The sequence below is a fragment of the Ovis aries genome, chromosome 14 (genome assembly GCF_016772045.2).
Source record: "Ovis aries strain OAR_USU_Benz2616 breed Rambouillet chromosome 14, ARS-UI_Ramb_v3.0, whole genome shotgun sequence".
In the NCBI taxonomy this organism is placed as follows: domain Eukaryota; kingdom Metazoa; phylum Chordata; class Mammalia; order Artiodactyla; family Bovidae; genus Ovis; species Ovis aries.
The window spans coordinates 64,355,632-64,379,680 of NC_056067.1; the positions used below are offsets into that span (position 1 = coordinate 64,355,632).

At 41.3% G+C, this 24,049-nt stretch overlaps 1 protein-coding gene across 9 annotated transcripts in view; it reads right to left on the reverse strand.

The window, feature by feature from the left end:
• Window positions 1–6,298: 6,298 nt before the first annotated feature.
• Window positions 6,299–24,049, reverse strand: part of LOC101110171 (zinc finger protein 583) — a 28,448-nt gene continuing 10,697 nt past the window's right edge. For 4 of the 9 annotated variants that reach the window (XM_060399157.1, XM_060399156.1, XM_042231260.2 and 1 more), the window contains 4 exons: window positions 23,062–23,147; window positions 17,302–17,428; window positions 17,001–17,096; window positions 6,299–11,894 (listed from right to left, as the gene is read on the reverse strand). In XM_060399157.1, the coding sequence (XP_060255140.1) occupies window positions 10,435–11,894; window positions 17,001–17,096; window positions 17,302–17,428; window positions 23,062–23,070 (1,692 nt within the window). In that variant the 5' untranslated portion in view covers window positions 23,071–23,147 and the 3' untranslated portion in view covers window positions 6,299–10,434. Of the gene's footprint in view, window positions 11,895–17,000; window positions 17,097–17,301; window positions 17,429–23,061; window positions 23,148–23,309; window positions 23,490–24,049 lie in introns of all 9 variants that reach the window. The other 5 variants (XM_042231259.2, XM_027978874.3, XM_042231262.2 and 2 more) reach the window with 5 other exon arrangements.

Genomic DNA, 24,049 nt, shown 5'->3' on the forward strand with positions numbered 1-24,049 from the left:
CATGAAAATATCTTTCAGAATTGATAGAGAAATGAAGACTTTCTAAAAGAAAGAAAAATAGAAAATACATTGTCAGAAGACCCTACTCTAAAACAAATGTTAAATGAAGTTCTTTAAGCAGAGGGATGTGAACCATAGCATATACTTGGATATGCACGAAGATCTGGAAATGGAATAAATGAAGGTAAGATAATTTTCTCAACTTTTAGTTCAGTCAGTTCAGTCGCTCAGTCGTGTCCGACTCTTTGCGACCCCATGAATCGCAGCACGCCAGGCCTCCCTGTCCATCACCAACTCCCGGAGTTCACTCAGACTTATGTCCATCGAGTCCGTGATGCCATCCAGCATCTCATCCTCTGTCGTCCCCTTCTCCTCCTGCCCCCAACCCCTCCCAGCATCAGAGTCTTTTCCAATAAGTCAACTGTTTGCCTGAGGTGGCCAAAGTACTGGAGTTTCAGCTTTAGCATCATTCCTTCCAAAGAAATCCCAGGGCTGATCTCCTTCAGAATGGACTGGTTGGATCTCCTTGCAGTCCAAGGGACTCTCGAGAGTCTTCTCCAACACCACAGTTCAAAAGCATCAATTCTTCGGCACTCAGCTTTCTTTACAGTCCAACTCTCACATCATACATGACCACTGGAAAACCATAGCCTTGACTAGATGGACCTTAGTCGGCAAAGTAATGTCTCTGCTTTTCAACATGCTATCTAGGTTGGTCATAACTTTTCTTCCAAGGAGTAAGCGTCTTAATTTCATGGCTGCAGTCACCATCTGCAGTGATTTTGGAGCCCAATAAAGTCTGACACTGTTTCCCATCTATTTCCCATGAAGTGAGGGACCAGATGCCATGATCTTTGTTTTCTGAATGTTGAGCTTTAAGGCAACTTTTTCACTCTCCTCTTTCACTTTCATCAAGAGGCTTTTAGTTCCTCTTCACTTTCTGCCATAAGGGTGGTGTCATCTGCATATCTGAGGTTATTGATATTTCTCCTGGCAATCTTGATTCCAGCTTGTGCTTCTTCCAGTGCAGCATTTCTCATGATGTACTCTGCATATAAGTTAAATAAGCAGGATGACAATATATAGCCTTGACGTGCTCCTTTTCCTGTTTGGAACCAGTCTGTTGTTCCATATCCAGTTCTAGCTGTTGCTTCCTGACCTGGATATAGGTTTCTCAAGAGGCAGGTCAGGTGGTCTGGTATTCCCATCTCTTGAAGAATTTTCCACGGTTTCTTGTGATCCACACAGTCAAAGGCTTTGCCCTAGTCAATAAAGGAGAAATAGATGTTTTTCTGGAACTCTCTTGCTTTTCCCATGATCCAGCGGATGTTGGCAATTTGATCTCTGGTTCCTCTGCCTTTTCTAAAACCAGCTTGAACATCTGGAAGTTAATGGTTCACGTATTGCTGAAGCCTGGCTTGGAGAATTTTCAGCATTACTTTACTAGCATGTGAGATGAGTGCAATTGTGTGATAGTTTGAGCATTCTTTGGCATTGCCTTTCTTTGGGATTGGAATGAAAAGTGACCTTTTCCAGTCCTGTGGCCACTGCTGAGTTTTCCAAATTTGCTAGCATATTGAGTACAGCACTTTCACAGCATCATCATTTAGGATTCGAAAGAGCTCAACTGGAATTCCATCACCTGCACTAGCTTTGTTCATAGTGATGCTTTCGAAGGCCCACTTGACTTCACATTCCAGGATGTCTGGCTCTAGATGAGTGATCACACCTCACTCATTACCTTGTGAGTAAGGTGATGTATACCAAGTGATTACCTTGGCCGTGAAGATCTTTTTTGTACAGTTCTTCTCTGTATTCTTGCCACCTCTTCTTAATATCTTCTGCTTCTGTTGGGTCCATAACATTTCTGTCCTTTATTGAGCTCATCTTTGCATGAAATGTTCCCTTGGTATCTCTAATTTTCTTGAAGAGATCTCTAGTCTTCCCCATTCTGTTGTTTGCCTCTATTTCTTTGCATTGATCTCTGAGGAGATCAGTCTCTTGTCTGTTCTTGCTAGTCTTTGGAACTCTGCATTCAGATGCTTATATCTTTCCTTTTCTCCTTTGCTTTTCGCTTTGCTTCTTTTCACAGCTATTTGTAAGGCCTCCTCAGACAGCCCTTTTGCTTTTTTGCATTTCTTTTCCATGGGGATGGTCTTGATCCCTGTCTCCTGTACAATGTCATGAACCTCTGTCCATAGTTCATGAGGCACTCTATCAGATCTAGTCCCTTAAATCTATATCTCACTTCCACTGTATAATCATAAGGGATTTGATTTAGGTCATACCTGAATGGTCTAGTGGTTTTCCCTACTTTCTTCAATTGAAGTCTGAATTTGGCAATAAGGAGTTCATGATCTGAGCCACAGTCAGCTCCTGGTCTTGTTTTTGTTGACTGTATAGAGCATCTCCATCTTTGGCTGCAAAGAATATAATCAGTCTGATTTTGGAGTTGACCATCTGGTGATGTCCATGTGTAGAGTCTTCTCTTGTGTTGTTGGACATCTGGAAGATAGCTGTCAACAGCTGTATGCTATAGCAGTATAAGTGTAAATATATGACAGAAACACAAAGGATGGGAGAGATTAGGAAACATCCTGTAATAACTCATTACTTGAAGACGTATTCTGGTTAATTAGAGATGTACACTGTAATCTTAAGAGTAACCACTAAAACATTTTTTAAAGAGATGTAAGCAATTAATCAAATAAAATGGAATAATAAAAAAATCCTTAGTTAACCCAATAGAAGGCAGAAAAAGAACAAAAACCAAAGAATAGGCAGTTTTTCCTTTCTCAGACTCATATGTAAAAAAATTCAGGCAATCTGGGCAAGAGGTAACAGATCAGAAATTAGAAAGTCCCCAAATTTACCAACTGATTTTAAATTCAAGAACTTGTGTTATTTAACTTCTTAAAGTGCAGATGCCTCCACTGCTCCTACATCTCAGTCTCCCCCGAACTTCAGGCCATCCCACCTCGAGGACCAAGCCCACGTTCCCCTCAGCTGCCGACTCCACACAGAGCAGAACCTACTTCCTCTGACATTGGCTTGACGATCTTGTGCCAAGTTGACCTCTTGCTGCCCCATTATGTTTGACTCCCAGTACTTCTGCCACATTGCCAAAAAATGGAATGAATTTTAAGTCATTTAGAAGAGAATGAGTAGCTCTTTGGGAAAAGTCAAGGCAGATTGTGCACTTATTTTTAACTGTTTCCTATCAGTTCAGTTCAGTCACTCAGTCTTGTCTGACTCTTTGTGACCCCATGGACTGCAGCATGCCAGGCCTCCCTGTCCATCACCAACTCCCAGAGCTTACTCAAACTCCCGTCTGTCGAGTCGGTGATGCCATCCAACCATCTCATCCTCTGTCGTCCCCTTCTCCTCCCATCTTCAATCTTTCCCAGCATCAGGGTCTTTTACAGTGAGTCAGCTCTTCGCATCAGGTGACCAAAGTAGTGGAGCTTCAGCTTCAGCATCAGTCCTTTCAATGAATTTCAGGACTGATTTCCTTTAGGATTGACTAGTTTGATCTGCTTTCAGTCTAAGGGATTCTCAAATAAGATGAGTCCTATACTTAAAATCTTGTATTTTAATGTAATTTTATTTATGACTGCTGAGTCTTCGTTGCTGCGGGCCTTTCTCTGATGGCGGCGAGCGAGAGCTGGTCTCTAGTTGTGGTGCGTGGTTTCTCATTGGGGCGGCTTCTCTTGCTGTGGGGCAAGGGCTCTAGGGTGTGAGTTTGTAGTTGTGGCTTCCGGGCTGTAGAGCACAGGCGCAGGGATTGCAGCGCGCGGATTTAGTTGTCCCACATCCTGTGGGGTCTTCCTGGATCAGGGACCAAGCCTGTCTCCTGCATTTGAAGGTGATTTCTTTACTCCTGAGCCACCAGGGAATCCCCCAATCCTATATTTCTTCAGATGTGTTTGCAAGATACCAGGAATACAAGTTAATTTTGCAGGATAGTTAATTCTTCTGTTGACACTTTTTGACTGTGATTTTAATGATCTTTGCTAATAGACAAAACCTCATCTACCTTGCATGCTTCATTATTTATATAAGATCCTAAAAGGTGAGTTTAAGCTTGGATTTATTTCATGAAAGTTATAACATTTGCTGTAGGAAACTGGATCTATTGCTGTGGCAGATATATCAAGAAGTCAAACATTTATTCCTTTATAAAAAGCACCTGACAAAGGACAAAACAATAAGTTTAAAGAGGTTGAGTAAGATTGGCAGTTTGAATCTTTCAGGAATTTTTCCTGAAAAATGAATGGCAAGGTTTCCCATTTTATCTAAGTGGTCAAATTTTTTGGTGTAAGGTTCCCAGTATTTATTCCCTTATCATCCGCTTAATAACTAGTGATGTCATCCCTGTCATTCCAGGTATTTGTAACTGGAATATTTTCTTTCGTGTTGTCTGAGTGAAGATCTATTGGGTTTATATTTATTTTATATTTGTTTCCTATTGATTTCTATTCTTTATTTCCATTATTATGCTACCTTTGGATTTCATTGCTCTTCATCTTCTAATCTGATAAAGGTGAGACTGAAGCCATTGAGAGCTTTATTTTACAATTTAGTGATGTTTCCTTCTAAGTAATGTGTCAGTTGCTTTCCATGTATTTTGATATGCTGTGTTACCAGTTACAATCCAAAATGCTTTCTGTTTTGCCTTTTCTTTTAACCTGTGGGTTACTAAAATTTGTGCTATTTAGATTCAAATATTTAGGAGTTTTCCAACTATCTTACTGATTTCTGCCTGCCGGAGATGAAACGAGTGAAAGCGCAGCTGTGAGTTACTAATCCAATGAGCCTGAGCACCAAGTCCAGCGTACCTGAGGCTGTGACATACATGCTCTGCATCTTTCATTTATAGCAGCTAATAAATACCTTTTTCCTAAGCTGATTTGAATTGGGTTTCTATCAGGGTCCTGATTACAGTTGCTTTAATTTTATTTGTAAATGTACTAACTTTATATACTCCCCGAGTCTTCATGAGGGGTAAGGATTTAATTCATACCACCAGGTGGGTTATAATAGCTCCTCTGATGTGTTTTAACTTCAAATACAACTAACCTACATTTCTTCTATAGACTTTTGACAGATCTCCTGAATCCTCTCCATATACCATGAGCATATTGCCCCTTATCCTTGCTTCAAGCTCTTCTTTCCCTGTCAGCCTCCCACCATCCAGTCTATCAGCTGTATTTTGCCTTTATATTATTAAATAGATATTAGACATATACACACAGAGACTGCAGTGATTTGTCTATTTTAAAGCTGGAAATAAGGGGCTTCCCTTGTGGCTCAGCTGGTAAAGAATCCACTGCAATGCAGGAGACCTGGGTTTGATCCCTGGGTTGGGAAGATCCCCTGGAGAAGGGAAAGGCTACCCACCCCAGTATTCTGGCCTGGAGAATTCCATGGGGTCTGTTATACACGTACATGCACACACCTACAGAGACTTAAGGGATTTGTCTATTCTAAAGCTGGAAGTAGCACTAGATCCTTCTCACAGTATAAATGTCCTCTAAGAGGCAGAGCCAGGCATTGCTGATTACATTGCCTCCTCTATGAGGCCAGTGTTAGGGTCCCAGTGCTCAAGGTTTTCCCCATATTCTGTTTCCAAAGTCATGTCCCATTTTATGGGGCTTGCTTTATATTAGGACCATGATACCTGATTGGAGAAGGAAATGGCAACCCACTCCAGTGTTCTTGCCTGGAGAATCCCAGGGACAGGCGAGCCTGGTGGGCTGCCGTCTGGGGTCGCACAGGGTCGGACAGGACTGAAGCGACTTAGCAGCAGCATGATGTCTGGTATGGCCTCTCCTTTGTTTCTCCCAAGCCAGTAATTGTCTGTCTTTCCTTCTGACGAATGTTTGTTTTCACCACATTACAGAAATCCTCAAACTCTGTGTTGATTTTAATGTAACCCATCCCTTCCTTTCTCCCTGAAGTTTCTCTTCACTGACTCCCTGGATAACTAGCCTACCAGTAATTTGGTCTGATTTTTACAGTGATCATCCTAGTCACCCTCAACACTACTTTACTAGGTTAGATTCTGTTTTTTACCTTTTCCATCCAGATTTTGCTAAAGTTAATCATTCACTGCCCTATTGAAAGACAAGTGGACGTAAACCGAAGCAAACTGTATAGACAGAATATCAGTATTTGGCCTCATGTCTCACTACCGTTCCAGTATAAACTTCTAGATTCAAAGCAGTTTCAAGTCCTAAGTTGGAAGCTGCTGTTCTGTATTCTACCATCTAATATTGCTCATTGGAGGGAAGGCTAATTCTATCTCAGTCATTATTCTTTATTAGGAGAAATTCACATTTTTGGAAAGCTTTTAGGATAGTGTCCTCTTCATTGTTACAGAATTCCACAAGCATATTTCTGGGTGTCTTTTAAAATTTTTTTCTATTATAATACGGTTTTTGCCAGTTCAGCCTGCCCAACATTCAAGTGAGCTGTTCCTCGCTGAGCATTCATAACTTTCTTCAGTTTAGAAAGATTCTTAATCATGACACATTCCTATTTTCTCTATTATTATTATTTGTGTGTGTATGTGTATGTGTGGTGGAACTCACATTAACTAGACAGGCCTTCTACTAGACTTCCAAGTCCCTTTTGTTTCTCATTTTCTTCCAAATTTATGAAATGGAAGAATTTCCACAACTTTCTTTGAAACCTTCTATTATAACAGTAATTTTTTTTTTAATTCTTAGGAGTTGTCTTATTTCTTTTTGGCAGCTTCTCATATTTGCTTTAAAAGTGTAGCATCTATTCCAATTTCAAATGTACATTTTTAGTTTTATCCTCATTATATAACTTCACCTGGCCCAGGTTTAGTCTGCTTTGGTCCTCATCCTGCTGATACTCTTCCATCATCTGTGATGATCCTCAGCTGTCTGTCCACATTTGAGAATGATACTGTTTGATTCTCCTAGGTAGACAGTAGGAGGTCTTTGGTTATTCTCACTACAGATCTGTTCCGCTGAATGAAGCGATTTACTGGGATTTCAGTGTGCCTGGGAAGGCCTGGAGAGATGATGAGAGTCTCCAAATTCCAGGAAAGGTTTCAGCTTAAGCTACCAACTCTCTTTCTAGTTGCTATAGTTCTCCGTAAGTTCATTGAATTTTTTCATAGTTTAATGATAACATTCTTATTTAAAACATTACAGATAATGATAAATCTACCCTCTTGACCAGAATGTCCAATTCCTGGTCCCTCCGCAAAACACTTACAAATTGGATGTCTGTTCAGGACTTATGTGTATTTGCATAGTTATAGAAATGTATTTTAAATATATAGTCTCTATTAATCTGCAAATTTTTAATCAGTGCCTTTTAGTCAAATTCTTATCAATATTACCAGTCCATTCTTTTAAACTGGTGCCAGTATTTCCCTATTGATGGAAATTTAGATAGTTCTGTCTCATGTACTAACCATACGGCCCTCTGAAGGGGTTAATGTTTTAACAACTTCATTGCCTCCAGAGCGGTACTGATAAGAGTAGTTATTTCTCTATACAACTGCCAAGGTTTTAAAATTAGATTATTTAAATTTGCATCTCTTACTACTAGCGAGGTTAAGCAGGGACTCAGTGTCAGCAGTCTGCATTTCTTCTGACTTGTCCATTATTATCCTTTGTTTATTTTTATTCTCCCTTGGTTGTCCTTTACCTATTTATAGATATTCTTACACCTTTCCTTTTGTATTCTATTACAGCTTTTCCTCATTTTGTTTCGTCTTTTTAAAAGCATGCTGCAGTCCATGGGATTGCAAAGAATTGGATAAGACTTAGTGACCGAACAACTTTTGATACAATCAAGTTGTTCATTAATCTTTACTTTGTGACTTTCGTTTTTGTCTAGTTTGTGAAGATATGTTCAACAGCAAAGTCATAAGCATCCTAATACTTTACTATTTAACATTTAGGATTTTATTCAACTAGAACTAATCTTTCTGAATGGTGTGAAAGAAGGATCCAATTTATTTTACTTACAGACAAGTATAATGGGAAAGCTTTGGTAGGGATACTGACATAACTTTCACATAAAAAATCATAAACTGTCTCGTAATTGTTACCCCCAGCCTCTGCACAAGCCAGCTTAGAGCATGAGCTTCTCTACAGACCTTTAGACAGACTTGACTTCCCATTACTGAAATCCATCAGGCAGACATTTCGGGTCACAGCTGTTTCTGCTACATTTCATGAATAAGCACTTTTTTCCTTTTTGTCTTTAACAAAACTTGACTCTTTCCTGATACCTTTTAAATTGTTTTATCTGTTATAGGATATGGAAGGGCAAACGTGTGTTTAATTGCAAAAGCAAGCCTTGAAAATTCTGATATTGACAAGTCACCTTTACATCAGTACACAGAAGTACCTCCTCTCTCCTATGCTTTTGCAGTGCACACTTTATCAATCTGATATTGAAAGATGGTAGTTCACTTGTTTAACTTGTATTCTGATCCTTGTGAGAGTCAGTACTTATCATTTCCATCAGTTATCTCTTTATTCCCCTTACCCATAAGAGGAGGTGTCATTTTCTAAATGATTTGGAGTACTTTTATGTTAAGGATATCAGTCTCATAGGTTAAACATATTTTACTAATTTTCTCAAATTCTAATGTTTAAAAACCTTGTATACTATCTTTGACTATATAAAAGCTCATTAAAGTTCTTATAGTCAAGAATCCATGTGTGTGGTTTCTGGATCTCATGTTGTATTTCGGGAGATTGTTTTCCGTGATTATGTATGGTATCCTCTAATGACTGTTTTGCATTTGGATAGAAGAATGAGACAGTTGTTTTGTACAGAAATAATTTTGAGCAGAATCTCATATACCAATACTGTTAAGCTACTGACAGTGAACTAGCACCTTTATTATATATTTCCTTTATGTGTATATCTATTGTGAATGTTTATGTGTGTGTTGACAAACACGATGTTTCAAGCCTTAAATTCTTAGGATTTTGTTAGGTACAAAGAATCAATAGATTAATTTGGGGCTTACTAACATCTGTAGAATACTGAATCTTCCCCTACAGATACAGAAGGATGAAATGTCTGTTCTTCTCATCCTCCATTAAGCTTTACTCGTTTTGTTTGTACTTATAGTCACATGAGAAATGGTTCCAGCACTGACTGCACAAAGCCTTCAGGAGTCAGGAAGTAATAAAGTGTAACAAGTCAGATGTAAGGCAACAGGTAGTGGTTTGAACTGTGGAAAAGTGGAAAACAAATGCCCATCTAAAGGTACTCATTTTAAATTTCACACAAATCAAACATGTTTATGAGTTTTGACCTATAGTTTTGATTTCTTTTCCCTCTGGTCTTGGAATTACAGCTTAGAACCTAACACCTTTTCTATTTAAATGACATGGATTTAACATGATTCATCTACCTAGAATTAGGAACGCTAAGTTAAATTTTGTTTTCTAATCTTCTTTGGTTATTGATCTTTTAAAGTTTTCTGTCTTTTGAGGACTTTTGAGGCCTTTGTTTAAATGTAAATGATGAATAAATCTCAGTAAATTTTACTTATTACAATTGATGTTGTAATAACATCTGGTTTCTTAAAACTGAATATATAATGAAGTTAGTTTTTCTTATCAACAAAATCATATTTCCATGTTTGTACTGAAACAGGAGCCATCATCTTAACTCTATCATCATGAACTCCAACATTAACTCTACTGTGTTGGATACCCTTTTCACTCAGCTTCAGAACAAGGGCTGCTCTTTTACTCAAAAATCTTTAGCCTCCTGGGTCTTGAGCTGTTTTGTTATTTCACCGATAATCACTGCTAAGATGATCAGGTCTTCTTTGTATACATAGTTACCTTTTTATTTTACATTAATGTTTATTGATTATGCTAGGCACTGTGCTGAGCAATTTACATGCATTATCTCATTTAATCCTCCCATTAACTTTTGAGGTAGTACCATTATTATTTCTATAATAGAAATAAAAAGACAAGATGCTTACAAGGAACAAAATGTTTCTCCAGAACTAGAGGGCTAGAAGATGGAACATTAAGAACTGGAACCCCGATCTAGTTGTTGCTGCAATATGAATTCTGAATTTTGATAAGTAGCCCAGGAATGAGACAGTCACAGGAAATGGGACTCTGAAATGTAAAGTGGAACAAGGTATTGGGGGGCAGGGGTCTTTTAGGCTATTTTGAGTGATGTGCACCTTGACCTAAGCCCTATAGGATGCCAGTGAACGGTTTTAATGAAGAAGTGATATGGTCAGACCCTTTAAATACAAGTTTGACTGCAGTATGGATTACTAACAGGAATACAGGGGGATGGGTTAGAAAGCCCTTCCCATAGTCTGTGTCAAATAGATTATCGTGTATTGGACAAACATTGATAGAATGGAAATGGATTAACGGAGTCAGATTCAAGGCATATTTAGGAGATAAAGCCTACAGGTCTTGGCAGCTGACTGGGCATAGAGGCTGAGGGGGACGAAAGAGTCAAGAATGACTCCATAGTGTGGATTCTCTCATGATGAGCAAGGTGTGCTCGCTGCCTGAAAGATTTCCTGCAGTCCTTACATTCATAGGGTCTTTCTCCTGTATGAATTCTCTGATGTAGAGTTAGAGACCCACTGTAGCTAAAGGCTTTCCCACAAATGTTACATTCGTAAGGCTTCTCTCCAGTATGAATTCGCTGATGCTGAGCAAGGCCTGCATTCTGGCTAAACGTTTTCCTACATTCCTTACACATGTAAGGTTTCTCTCCGGTATGACTTCTCTGATGTTGTGCAAGTGACGAACTGTTGCTAAAGGCCTTCCCACATTCGATACACTCATAGGGTTTCTCTCCAGTGTGAACCCTCTGATGTTGATCAAGGTACGCGATCTGGCTGAAGGCTTTCCTACATACTTTACATTCGTAAGGTTTCTCTCCAGTATGAACCCTCTGGTGTTGAGCAAGGTGTGCATACTGGCTGAAGGTTTTCCTACATTCCTTACATTCATAGGGTCTCTCTCCTGTATGAATTCTCTGATGTACAATTAGGTATCCACGATGGCTAAAGGCTTTCGCACACACATGGCACACATAAGGTTTCTCTCCGGTGTGAATTCTCTGATGCTGAGCAAGAAATGAACCATTACTAAAGGCCTTTCCACACTCGATACATTCAAAAGGTCTCTCTCCAGTATGAACTCTCTGGTGTTGAGTCAGGTGTGCAATCTGGCTGAAGGCTTTTTTACACTCTTTACACTGATAAGGTTTCTCTCCAGTGTGAACTCTCTGGTGTTGAGCAAGGTGGGCATTCTGGCTGAAGGCTTTCCTGCATTCCTTACATTCATAGGGTTTCTCTCCAGTGTGGATTCTCTTATGTTGAGCTAGGTTTGCACTCTGACTGAAGGTTTTCCCACATTCGACACACGCGTAGGGCTTCTCTCCAGTATGAATTCTCTGATGAAGAGTGAGAGATGAGCTCTGGTTGAACACCTTCTCACATTCATTACATTTCAAGAGTTTCTTTTCTACATAGACTTTCTTACGTTTCATCTCGACAGGTTTTTTCCGGTAACTTCTCTTTTGTGGCTCATGCTTATTACGTTTCTGCTTTATATCAAAGATTGTATCCTGATGGAAAGTTTGCCAGGACTTAGTATATTCATTACTGTGATCCTCATTTAGGATTTCTCTGTGAGTGATGATCAGCTGACTAGCATGTACCTCCTGAGTTCCCAACTGGTTCTTAAACCAGTCCGTCCTTTTAGAGTCTCCTCTCCAACTGGAGCAGTTGAGGTTATAACTAAGATGGCTTCTTCCCATCATCATTACTTTGGATGATTCTTCATAAATAACTTGCTTTGATGGAAATTCCTTGTTTTTAAATGCATACTCCCAGTCTACAAGATATCAAGAAAACAAACATCTTTTGTATTTATGCATTAGGAAAGAACTTCTAAAACACAGACTGGTGAATGAACTACATGCATAAGTTCAAGGATGTAATAGCTGGTAAATGCAATCTAAGAGATTATAAGGTATGAAAATATAGGAAAATTCATTAAGAAAATACCTCATGCATAACTATTAAGGTAACCATCAGAAAATCACAATCATTATATATACATATTCATATTAATATAAGTCTGCAAACACCCTTCCTCTCTTGCCCTCAGGTTAGCCTGCATTCAAGGTAAGTTCGTTAGCTTTAAAAAAAAAAATTCATGTCAGTGAGGCTAAAAAAAAATCTATTAGATCCCCACATCCCAAAACACACGAAGTGTCACTAATTATCATGGAAGTGTTAGTCACTCAGTTGTGTCTCACTCTTTGCTACCCCAGGGACTGTAGCCCGCCAGGCTCCTCTGTCCGTGAGATTCTCCAGGCAAGAATACTGGAGTGGGTTGCCATTTCCTTCTCCAGGGGATCTTCCCGACCCAGGGACTGAACCTGTGTCTCCTGCATTGCAGGTGGATTCTTTACTGTCTTGAGCCACCAGGGAACCCTATTAATTGCCACAGGCTGTATATAAAACTCTATGGTTAAACTTTAGCAGTCTGAAAGCAGTCTTCCTGAGTATCATTTTCTGTGTGATATGTTCCAACCAACTGTAAATTTTTAGCTGATACTCAAGCTAAGATGCCTTCATATTGAAGTAAGTTTGTATCAAATTGTTGGTTTTATTAATCTGCCATAGGCCTTTATTTGCCTTATCTTTTCCATTCCTAAATCAAATCACCTGTTACTCTGTTCAAGACTTCCCAATGGTTTCTCACCTTATTTGTAGTAAAACCAGACTTCCTATTATGATTTACAAAAGCAATATAGCACAGAAACATAAACGTAAAATGGTACAAAATTATAGCAAATAAAATCCAGGAAAATATGAAAGCATAATCCTGACCAAGTGGATTCATCCCACAAATGCAAGGTTGGTTTCATATATGAAAATCAGTATAATTCACCACATTAACAGATTAAAGATGGAAATCATACGGTTGTTTCAATCAGTATAAAAGTATTTTGCTAAATTTAACATCTGTTTATTATGAAAATTGTCAGCAAAGTAGGAATAGAAAGGAACTTTCTCAAGCTGATAAAGGGCATCTAAGAAATATCTGTAACAACTTATTGGTGAAAGAGTGAATACATTTCCCTTTAAGATTGAGAACAGTGCAAGTATATTTGCTCTTAACCAATGCTATTCAACAGTACAAGAAATCCTAGGTATTTCCATAAGAAATAAAGTTGTATTTGCAGATAACAACTTTTCATGCCTTCCCTGGTAGCTCAGTTGGTAAAGAATCTGCCTGCAGTGCAGGGGACCCTGAATCGATTCCTGGGTTGGGAAGATCTGTTGGAGAAGGGATAGGCTACCCACTCCAGTGTTCTTGGGCTTCCCCAGTTGCTCAGCTGGTAAAGAATCTGCCTGAAATGCAGGAGACCTGGATTCGATCCCTGGGTTGGGAAGATCCCCTGGAGAAGTGAACAGATACTCACTCCAGTATTCTGGCCTGGAGAATTCCATGGACTGTATAGTCCATGGGGTTGCAAAGAGTCGGACACAACTGATCACATATGCACACATTACTGGAAAAAACTTATATCTAAAGAATTATGTATCTTATATCCATAAAACTATATCTCTTTCTATATAGATATATAAATATAATACTTATAAGAAGCCACTACACTGGATATGACAAAACACTGCTAATAGAAAGTAAGACTGTAAAAACTGGCTAAATTTCAGGAATTGGAAAACAATGATATTAGGATGTCAATGATAAAACAATGATATTAGTTCCCTCTAAATTGATACATAGATTCAACACAATCCCAAACAAAACCCCAGCAGGATTTTTAGGTAGAAATGCTCAACTTCATTCTAGAATTTATATAGAAATGCAAATGATCTATTAAAATAGTCAAAGTAATTTTACAAATTCAACTGATGTCAAAATTTACTATAAAGCTACAGTAATCAGGACAGTCTGGTACTGGTGAAAGGACAGACATATATAGATCAATGGAAAAGAAGAGTTCAGAACTTAACCCATACATATATGGCCAACTGATTTTCAACCAAGATACCAAAAAGACAATATAATGGGGAAGGGAAAGTCTTTTAAAAAGGTACCAGAGCAACTGTGTATCTGAAAAACAGCAACAGACTCATACAGAGAACACACTGTGGTTGCCGAGGGGGAGAGGGGGGGAGGGAAGGATCAGGATTTGAGACCAGCGGATGCAAACTATCATATAGGATGGACAAACAAGGCCCCCCTGTAGAGCACAGGGGGCTACGTATGCGTAGACCTGAGTCATTCTGCTGTATAGCTGAAATTAACAAGCACTGTAAATAGCCTTACTTCAATAACATCATTAAAAAATAATAAACCTCAAACGATACAGTGAGGATATGGAGCACACCTGGAATGCTACTACAATGCTGATGGGAATGAAAATACCATCTCCTTGGAAAACTGAAGTTACACATATTCCTGTCATATGACTCAGTTTTTCCACTTTTTTTCAAAGCTAGTATTAAAAAAATTTTCTTTAATTGGCATATAATCGCTTCACTGTGTTGTGCTAGCTTCTGCTGTACAGCAAAGTACAACGACATGTGTACATATATCCCCTCCCTCTTGAGCTTTCTTCCCACAACCCCCACCCCATTTCTCCACTTTCAGATGTTTACCTAAGAGAAACGAAAATGTATGTCCATACAAAGTCCTGTACGTGACCACTTCATATCACCCCCACTGGAAACAACTCAAAGGTGCATCAGTATGTGAGCGGCAAAACAAAAATGTGGACCATCCGCACAGTAGACGGACACTCAGCAACAAAAGGGGTGAGTTAATCACACATGCAACACTGTGACTTTCAAAATAAATTCTGATGGTGAAGGAAACCCAACAGAATAGTATGATTCCATTTAGCTTAAAGGCAAACTAATCTAAAACGACAAAGGTTAGTTTGGAGCCAGAGTGGAGAAGAATGGACTGCAAAAAGGCACAAGCTATCTTCTGGGGTGATGGAAACATTTAGTGTCTTATTGCAGTGATGGTTTCATGGATGTATACAGCTGTCAGAACTCATCACACTATAATTCACATAAATGCAATTTACTGTCTATAAAGTTAAGAAAAAGTACGGATGGAAACAAAGACTAAGTAAAGACAGACCTCAGTGACATAAAGTAAAACGCAAGTAACGAGCTCTTTACACTGAAAATACTCTAACTTGGAACCTATAGAATAGTTTTAAAATATGTTAGGTCATATAAAATCCTCAACTCGTTAGAAAATAGAATTAGTAGTAATTGCTATCCTGATCAAATATGATAAAACAATTTGATCAAAATACAGTAAAACCCGAAAACTTTCTGTTAAACAACTGTTATGTAAATGGGAATTAAAAGAAAAGTTGTCTAGGAAATAGAAATAAGAAAACCACTAAATATCAAATACAGCTGAAACTATATTAAGAGGAAATTAAAACCTCTAATAATTTCATTAGTGAATTAAGAGACAATGAAATAATAGTTTAAGCTTTTTTCAGTTTTTTAGCATGTTTCCAAAAAATGGAAACAAAGTAAGCCTAAGAAATAAACAGTAAAAAGAAAAACCAAAGATAGAGGATTAGAAAAGGGGAGAATGATGAAGCTATATTTTATATTTAACAGATATAGCCAGAAGCTGGAATTTAAAAATAAATAAGCAAAACTGATTAATGAGTAGCAACCTAACAACTAAAAAAATTAGCTATATAAAATAAGAAAATGGGATATTTTATACTACAGTTCAAAACAAAAAGAATTGTAAGCGATTATTACGGAGAAGGCAATGGCGCCTCACTCCAGTACTCTTGCCTGGAAAATCCCATGGATGGAGGAGCCTGGTGGGCTATAGTCCATGAGGTCGCTAAGAGTCAGACACGACTGAACAACTTCCCTTTCACTTTTCACTTTCCTGCATTGGAGAAGGAAATGGCAACCCACTCCAGTGTTCTTGCCTGGAGAATCCCAGGGACGGGGGAGCCTGGTAGGAGGCTGGCTGTGGGGTCGCACAGAGTCGGACACGACTGAAGCGACTTAGCAGCAGCAGCAGCGATTATTATGCTCAGGTTCATGGAAATAAACCTGATAACCGTCTAGGAAAATTAAAATTTATATAATTTAACCCAAGGAGGAAGCTACTGGGAGGCCACTTTACCAGAGGACGCTGAGAAAGCTATCAAAGGTCTACTTCCCCACAGAGGCCCTGGCAGAGTTTTTCTTCCCAACTCTTAAGACTGCTGACCGCATTCCTTCCCACTAACATCTAATCAGACTGTCTTCCTAGCCTCCTTCCCCCCAGTGGTATGCACTTCTTCACTAGGATATCTTCCCATCAGGTAAGTCTCTTACTGTCCTAAGTCAAATTCATCTTTTCTTCCACAAACCTGTTCTTCCTTTTGACTTGTTTCTGTTAAATGCTATCACCTCCCAGTTACCCAGACTTGAAGAAAATACCACCAGAAGTATTTTTCCTGTGATGGTTTATAAACATCAGAATAATCCTAAAAATTTAATAGGATGATTTTCTCAAAGTAGAAACCTGAATACTGGTAAGAGATTCCGTGAATAAATAAATGAATCAGTCCTTCAGTCTAAAAGGAATGAATGAGTGAAAAGGAAAAAAAAATGCATTGCTGCGTCTAGATGTTTGAACACAGGATTAGAGCAACTTGTGTAAAACTGAAAGGCAAGGACAAGGAGACGCTGTGACATTTGGATCCAGAGGACAGGAGGAGGTTATCTGACAGGACAGTGCTGTGTGAGGGAGTGAATCCGAGGAGAGTATAGTTTGGGAGCTCAGGCCAGAGACACCTCTGTCTCTTCCCAGGCCTGGAGCCCTTTGATGGTACCCAGGAAGCGTCAGTTAGGAGCTGGACTTTGCAGGCTAGGGAGCTTTTCCTGGCAGGGGCCTCTCCAGCCCTGGGTCTCACTCACTCACCAGGGCACGCTCCCCTCGGCTCCTCCTCCTCCACCATCCAGGGCGCCTTTCCTTGCTCCAGTAATGAGATCACATCTGGCTTAGAAACCGAAACTCCTGCTCACAAGAAATAAAAAGGGGAGTTAGCCAGGCCCATCAGTCAGATCAGGCTGCTTGGTCACTGGGAAGGGGAGAGAGCCGAGGCCGACTCTACAAAGCTACACTCATCTGGGGGAGCAGCGGGGAGGTGCAGCAGAGGCTCCCCAAAGGTGGCGCTGGAAAGCAGCCTCCGTGCGGATTCCGCCTTACAGGGAGACCTCACCCAGCGATACCAGGCTCCTGTAGTTGTCCAGCATCACCGTCCTGTACAGACTCCTCTGAGCAGGGTTCAGCCATTCCCACTCCTCTTGCGAGAAATTGACAGCCACGTCCCCAAATGTCACCAGATCCTGAAATGACACAAACATGGTCCTGCTCAACCAGTGTTCTTACCCTCACATGAGCACAGTTTAAAAAGTTAAACTGCCTGTGTTCTCAGACAGAAATTCTGCATACAGGGAACTTCCCTGTCAGGATCCTGGGCTCTGAGCAACACGACTTCTCTGTGCTTAGTCTTGATATTCTGTCACGGAAAGCACACAACTTCAGAGACTCTGTACTGACGGAGAAAAGACGGACGTGAAAGCTGGCAAGAGCAGAACACTGCAAGCAATCAGATGTGAAATAACTCAGTACTCACTACATGCTAGAGCATTTCTCAGTGTGGAAAATCAGGACAGACTGCTGCTGCAGTCGTGTCCGACTCTGTGCGACCCCAGAGACGGCAGCCCACCAGGCTCCCCCGTCCCTGGGAGTCTCCAGGCAAGAACACTGGAGTGGGTCGCCATTTCCTTCTCCAGGGCATGAAAGTGAAGAGTGAAAGGGAAGTCGCTCAGTCGTGTCCCACTCTTCGCGACGCCATGGACTGATGCGTACCAGGCTCCTCCATCCATGGGATTTCCCAGGCAAGAGTACTGGAGTGGGGTGCCATTGCCTTCTAGAGCAGTGAAAAAAGGCCTCAAGGAGGAGGCAGAAACATGAGTTATGCTCAATTTTTATGTGCATTTTCCCAAATTATGCAATTGAATGATCAATGTTCCAGCTATATCAATTAGGTATATATAAAAATATATTTGATGCTCACTGTATTGGTACTCTAAAATTACATACAAATAAAAGCAGTAAAGAAGTTTTATGGTGATTTTGCAAAAATATAACTTAAATGTATGCCATTACAGAGGTCAGGAACAACAGAAGATTACATAACAGCTCTTGGTAACATTACTAAGTTTCAGAGACAGTTGTTAACTTACCATAAGCCCTAAGAGACAGAGTAACAGTAATTTTAACCACTATTATGTTAAATAGGGAACATTTCAAATGTGATAATGCAGTGCGTCACAAAACACCTACAGCTCTCACTAGAGAAACACACCCAGTTGTGCACACCTAGTGAACAAGAGTTTCTGAAATGTTACCACATAGCTCTCAAATACCATGGTTAAATTAAGGATCTTTTTAACATGAAATGAGACCTAGTCTGCTTCCCCCAAATTAAGAAAATACGGATTCTTCCTAATGCGGTAAGTCTGCTCCAGACTTAATTTTTTTTGGCTGTATGATCTGGTATGTGCTTCACAGGTTTGGCACACCACAGAGCAAAACCTACCCTTAAGCTGAGCTGACACGCAGCTGCCCTCAACGGCACACACCCAAACAGCTGAGCCGACCTGTCAGATACTGAAATCCTTCCACGCTGGCTGGTGAACAGCGGCTGCAGGGAGCCCCGCTGGTGGCCATCCTCCCCACAGTCCAGTAGGGAGGGGACTGCCCGCCCTGCATCAGCGTCCACGACCCCATCGGGGTAAGTTCTGGATGTGTCCTGGCCATAGGGGTTGTCAAATAGGAATGTCACTCCTATTAACGTGCCTCCTGACAGAGTAGTAATACCCTTACTGAAGATGCATTTAAGCCTATCAGTGATGCTCCACAGAAACATTTTTAATGGGAAGAAACAAAAATGAGTCAGTATATGAATAACTGTCTGAGCAATGGACGAAAACGTTAAGGAAGCTACAAGTGACGTGAAAGGACGCCGCGAAACATCAGTTACGCTTGTCAGCTCCTATCTTACGCGCTCCCATCTCAGAAACAATGTAATACAGGGGAACCTGGGCAGTGAGTGAGAGCGCCAAGGAAAGGAACACGGGTTGGGTTTAAAAGATGAAACTTGTGCTAGATAGGGCTGGGCACCATCAATCATAAATTCTATTAAAACTCAACCACTTCAACACACTCTTTAAAACTGTGTGCAAAAAGAGGTGTTCCACACACCATGTTTTCTGTAGTAGAGGCCAGGCAGGTTTTGCCAGGTAAACTTCTTACTTTTTTTTACTTGCACACATAAACAAATGGATCATCTGGGTTTTGATGATCCGGTTGACATTTTCCTCTTAGCCAATGAGATCTGAATACTTTCCAAATGTCTTTATTTTGATTCTATAAAACAGGAATCTTAGACCATGTTGTCACCTTCTTAAAGAAGCTCAGGAAATAATGTCTGGAGAGAGCCCTCAGGATGGCACGGTAGCAAGACATGAAGCCCATCTTCTCCCACAAACACGAAAGTGACGGGATGCTCCCAGCAGCGAGAGAAGAGCAGAGAGTTAATTGCAAGGACACCCCCACGCGGCTCTCAGGTGACTTCTCTGCAGAAACACTGCAGGACGGAAGGGACTGGAAAGATATGTTCAAAGACTTGAAAGGGAAAAACTTGCAGCCTAGGCTACTCTTATCGTAAGATTATTTAGAATAGAAAAACAAATTTTTAAAAGAAAGAAAATAGTGCCTGGTATTTCTACCTATAGTGATTTTTTTCCTCTTTCTAAGTTAAAAACTCAGAAGTCCTAACCCCCAACATCTACCTACCTCCTATAAGCAGTCAAAATGCACAGTTAGTATGTATCTGTTCAGGTTCCCTTACACAGACATATCTATGATTACACATTCATTTACTGATGACATCACTCTTGGTAGATGCATATTATTGTCAATACATAATGTAAATCAGCCATATCTGATTTACTAACCCCTTGATTCTTTTCAATTATGTTAGTCTTAATTTTTCACTATGATGTTACAAAGATCTCTAGTTATTGTCTTAAAATATATTCCTAAAAGTTCCTCTCTCCATTAAGACTAGGATTTCCCAACTTACTTAACATCAGAAACAAGTTTAAATTACACTATTCTGGCCTAGTCAGAAAAGGACGTAATGAAAAAAAAAAAAATCAGGTTGGGACTGAAGTTTTGACCTGTAGTCAAAGAAATGAAAGTTTTTCAGGTAGGAGGAAAATGGAATGAAATGAAAAATAAGGAACACGGAAGCATTGTAGCACAGGAAGAAATTCAGAGCCCCGAGACAAGAACTAAGTGTAACTGCTGCTGCTGCTGCTGCTGCTGCTGCGTCTTCAGTTGTGTCTGACTCTGTGCGACCCCATGGACGGCAGCCCACCAGGCTCCCCATCCCTGGGATTCTCCAGGCAAGAGCACTGGAGTGGGTTGCCACTTCCTTCTCCAATGCATGAAAGTGAAAAGTGAAGTGGAGTGGCTCAGTCGTGCCCGACTCTCAGCGACCCCATGGACGGCAGCCCACCAGGCTCCCCCGTCCCTGGGATTCTCCAGGCCAGGGCACTGGAGCGGGCGCCATTGCCGCTCTACTACTCGGTCGCTCTACTGCTCATGATAGAGCGCTGGTTGAGGTACTGCTTGTTGAGAAAGTGGCAGAAGTACTAACTGTAGAAGGAAGATCACAGACGAAGAAAGATGACCGTCACAGTAAGAAGCAGTGGATACAGATCATCCTAAAGCGGCCACTAAAAGAGTAATGGCCTGGCTGTGAGAACAGAGAAAAAATACAACACAGACTGTTTCACAAGAGGCTTCCCAGGTGGCCAATACAGGAGACACGAGATCAATCCCTGGGTCGGGAAGATCCCCCGGAGGAGGGCAAGGCAACCCGCTCCAGTACTCTTGCCTGGAGAATCCCAGGGACGGGGGAGCCTGGTAGGCTGCCACAGTCTTGCTGCTGCTCCTGCTAAGTCGCTTCAGTCGTGTCTGTGCGACCCCATAGATGGCCTCCCACTAGGCTCCTCTGTCCATGGGATTCTCCAGGCAAGAACACTGGAGTGGGCTGCCATTCCCTTCTCCCGGGCTACAGTCCATGGGGTCACAAAGAGCCAGACACAACTGAGTGACTAACTTTCACTTTTGTGTAAGATAAAGATAAAATCTTAAAAATGAGCTGAGGTTTGAACAACAGTCTACGTAAAGTGGGAGAGCTAGCCAGCCACCCTCTACGGGAGGAGAGTTACGGATGAGGACGGAGCACATGCAAACGTGCAGGAACAGGAGCCTGGAACGCTCGAGGGACAGCAGGCCGACCAGTGAGACTGGACAGACAGCAGTGAAGACGGGAGGAGACGAGGGCTGAGTGCCGGGAGCTGGGCCGTGTGGGACCTGAGAGACAAGGGAAGGGCGCGGGGCCTCATTCCGTGGAGAAGTGCCGGGCTCCAGGACCCGAGCACTCGGCCCCCGGGAGCCCTTCACTGTCCTGCCGCCCTTCTCTCAGCAGCTGGTGCTGAGCCTCAGCAGTACAGCCTGCTGCCTCTGACAGTCACGAACGGTGATGTCTGCACACCACTCCTTCTTGGCCTCTTTCTCCTCATTTGGAAAAGAGTGTCTCAGAAAACCAGGTTACTCATAATTTTATTCCTGGCTTTATCATTTTATGAACCTAGAAGTCTGGTGTCTAAATAGACTAGCTCCTGGCCACATGTGGTTATTTAAATCAATATTTAAAAATTAGTCCTTCAGTCACACTAGTCCATACATGTGGCTCCACAGCCCCACGTGCTAGCTGCTGCAGTGCTGGGCAGTGCAGACCCAGCGTCTCTGCCGCCAGTCGCTCGGCGATGCTCTGCATGATAGAAACCAAAGGTGTAGCAGTCTGTCGTTTTTATATTTAATCTACAGAATGTTTTTAGCCTCAAAGTATGAGGAAGAAAAAAGTTCAAGTGAACGTCCAGTCCTTCTCCTCCGATTTAAAATATTACACTATCATATAATAAACTAGTAGACAGTAAATTCCACGAAGACAGTGTCTGTTTAACCACAGTGTTGCCAGCATTTAATATACAGTACGTCTTTAATAACTATATGTTCAGTGAGTGAGTAAGTATTTTCCCTTTGTACTTGTATTTGTTTCTGGACGTTATGTGCTGATCTTATTTCTCTGGCTCCCATTCTATGTTATTTACTGATTTTGTTATTATAGATGTAAGCACCCACTTTTTAACGTATATTCAATATTTCCTCCTACCAGTCTCCTTTTTCAAAAAATGTCCTCCAGTTTTCCATATTAACTGTACTAATCTTCACTGAATGACGCAGAATATTCGGTCTGTGGCCTGATGCTAACTCAGGATATCTCATTACTCCCGTGGAGTACTACTCGTTAATGCTCACCCAGTGCCTGAAGAAAACTCCTGCCCTAGCTGACCCACTCTTTAATGCTCAAGACACAGCAAATCCCACTCCTCAAAGCCACAGCTGAGGCTTCCCCAGCAGGCCCTGCCTACTCTCAAACTCAGCTCTGTGGAGAAGCTCAAAACTGCTGATCACATCTTAGCACCCACTTTGACCTCAATGAATCAAGTCCCTCCAGCGAAGATTTTCATATTCCACCAAGGAGTGTATTTGGCCTCTTAAGACCTCCCAACTGAACACCTCACCCACAGCAAGTGCTAAACTGTTTCCTGAATAGAAGATGAAAATTCTGGCTCGGGGCGGGGAAGGAAGCTCACTGTGCTTTGGGGGTGGGGGCGGGGTAATCTCCTTTCACTAGATTGGAGAACATGAGGACCAGGTCACTGAATGACTGGAACTTCAGTAGAGTGGGGAATTTCAGAAGAAAAGCAAAATGTCCATGTAAAATCTGAAAAAAAACCAAGGCATTTAGATAAGAGAAGAAATATTACCTTACCTCGGACATGGCTTTAAGAAATTTTGACAGCTCTTCTGCCCTCCTCCTTCCGGCTCCTCTCTGAGCAGTGTTCAGAGAAAACACAGCTGGAGAGGGAGGAAGAAAACATAAAATGCCAGGCCTGCCCCAAGCTCTCAGCACCGTCAGCTGAGCAAGCCTCCTTCCTTCTCGCTGCCCTTCTCCCCACCACAGAAGTGAGTAAGAGGCGTCACTCAGCTGGCCTTTGCTGTCTAAATTTTTTCACCTACCTGCTTTAAGTGCAGTCGAGTCACAGTGTTAAATTAGTTTCAAGTGTTCAACATAGTGACTCAGTGTCTTTAGAGATCATACTCCACTCAAGGGTTTCCCAGGTGGTTCCACTGGTAAAGAACCCGCCTAACAATGCCGGAGACATAGGAGACACTTTGATCCCTGGGTCAGGAAGACCCCTGGAGGAGGAAATGGCAACCCACTTCAGTATTCTTGCCTGGAGAGTCCCACAGACAGAGGAGCCTGCTGGGCTACAGTCCATGGGGTCCCAAAGAGTCGGACTCGACTGAAGCGATTTAGCAGGCTCATACTCCATTTAAATCTCCCACGTGCTTTAGATCTCAATATGCAACATAAACTCTCTGTGCATAAGATAGCTCCTCGTTTATAAGAATAGCAGCACCCTTCAGAGTGGCACTGCCAAGTAAGGGGTATGTCCCCCTTCACAGTAAGGGTATTCATCAGCGAAATTATCCAAGGCTTCACGCTCAAGCAGTTGAGCCCACCTGGGATCCAGATCTGCCGCCTCAGTCTCTTCACTAGAGGATGACATTGAAATGTGTCCCCACCCTTTCTACAAAGATGAGATAAAAAGCTACAAAGTGAATGCTTCAGAGAAGCATCTTTACACAGGGTAGCCCGCACAGGGGTCGTGTGGTCTGGAGGACCCTGGACCAAAAGAGGACTTGCTGCTTCTGGTCCTGGCTTATAAAACACACCGGAAAACCATTCGCTCAAC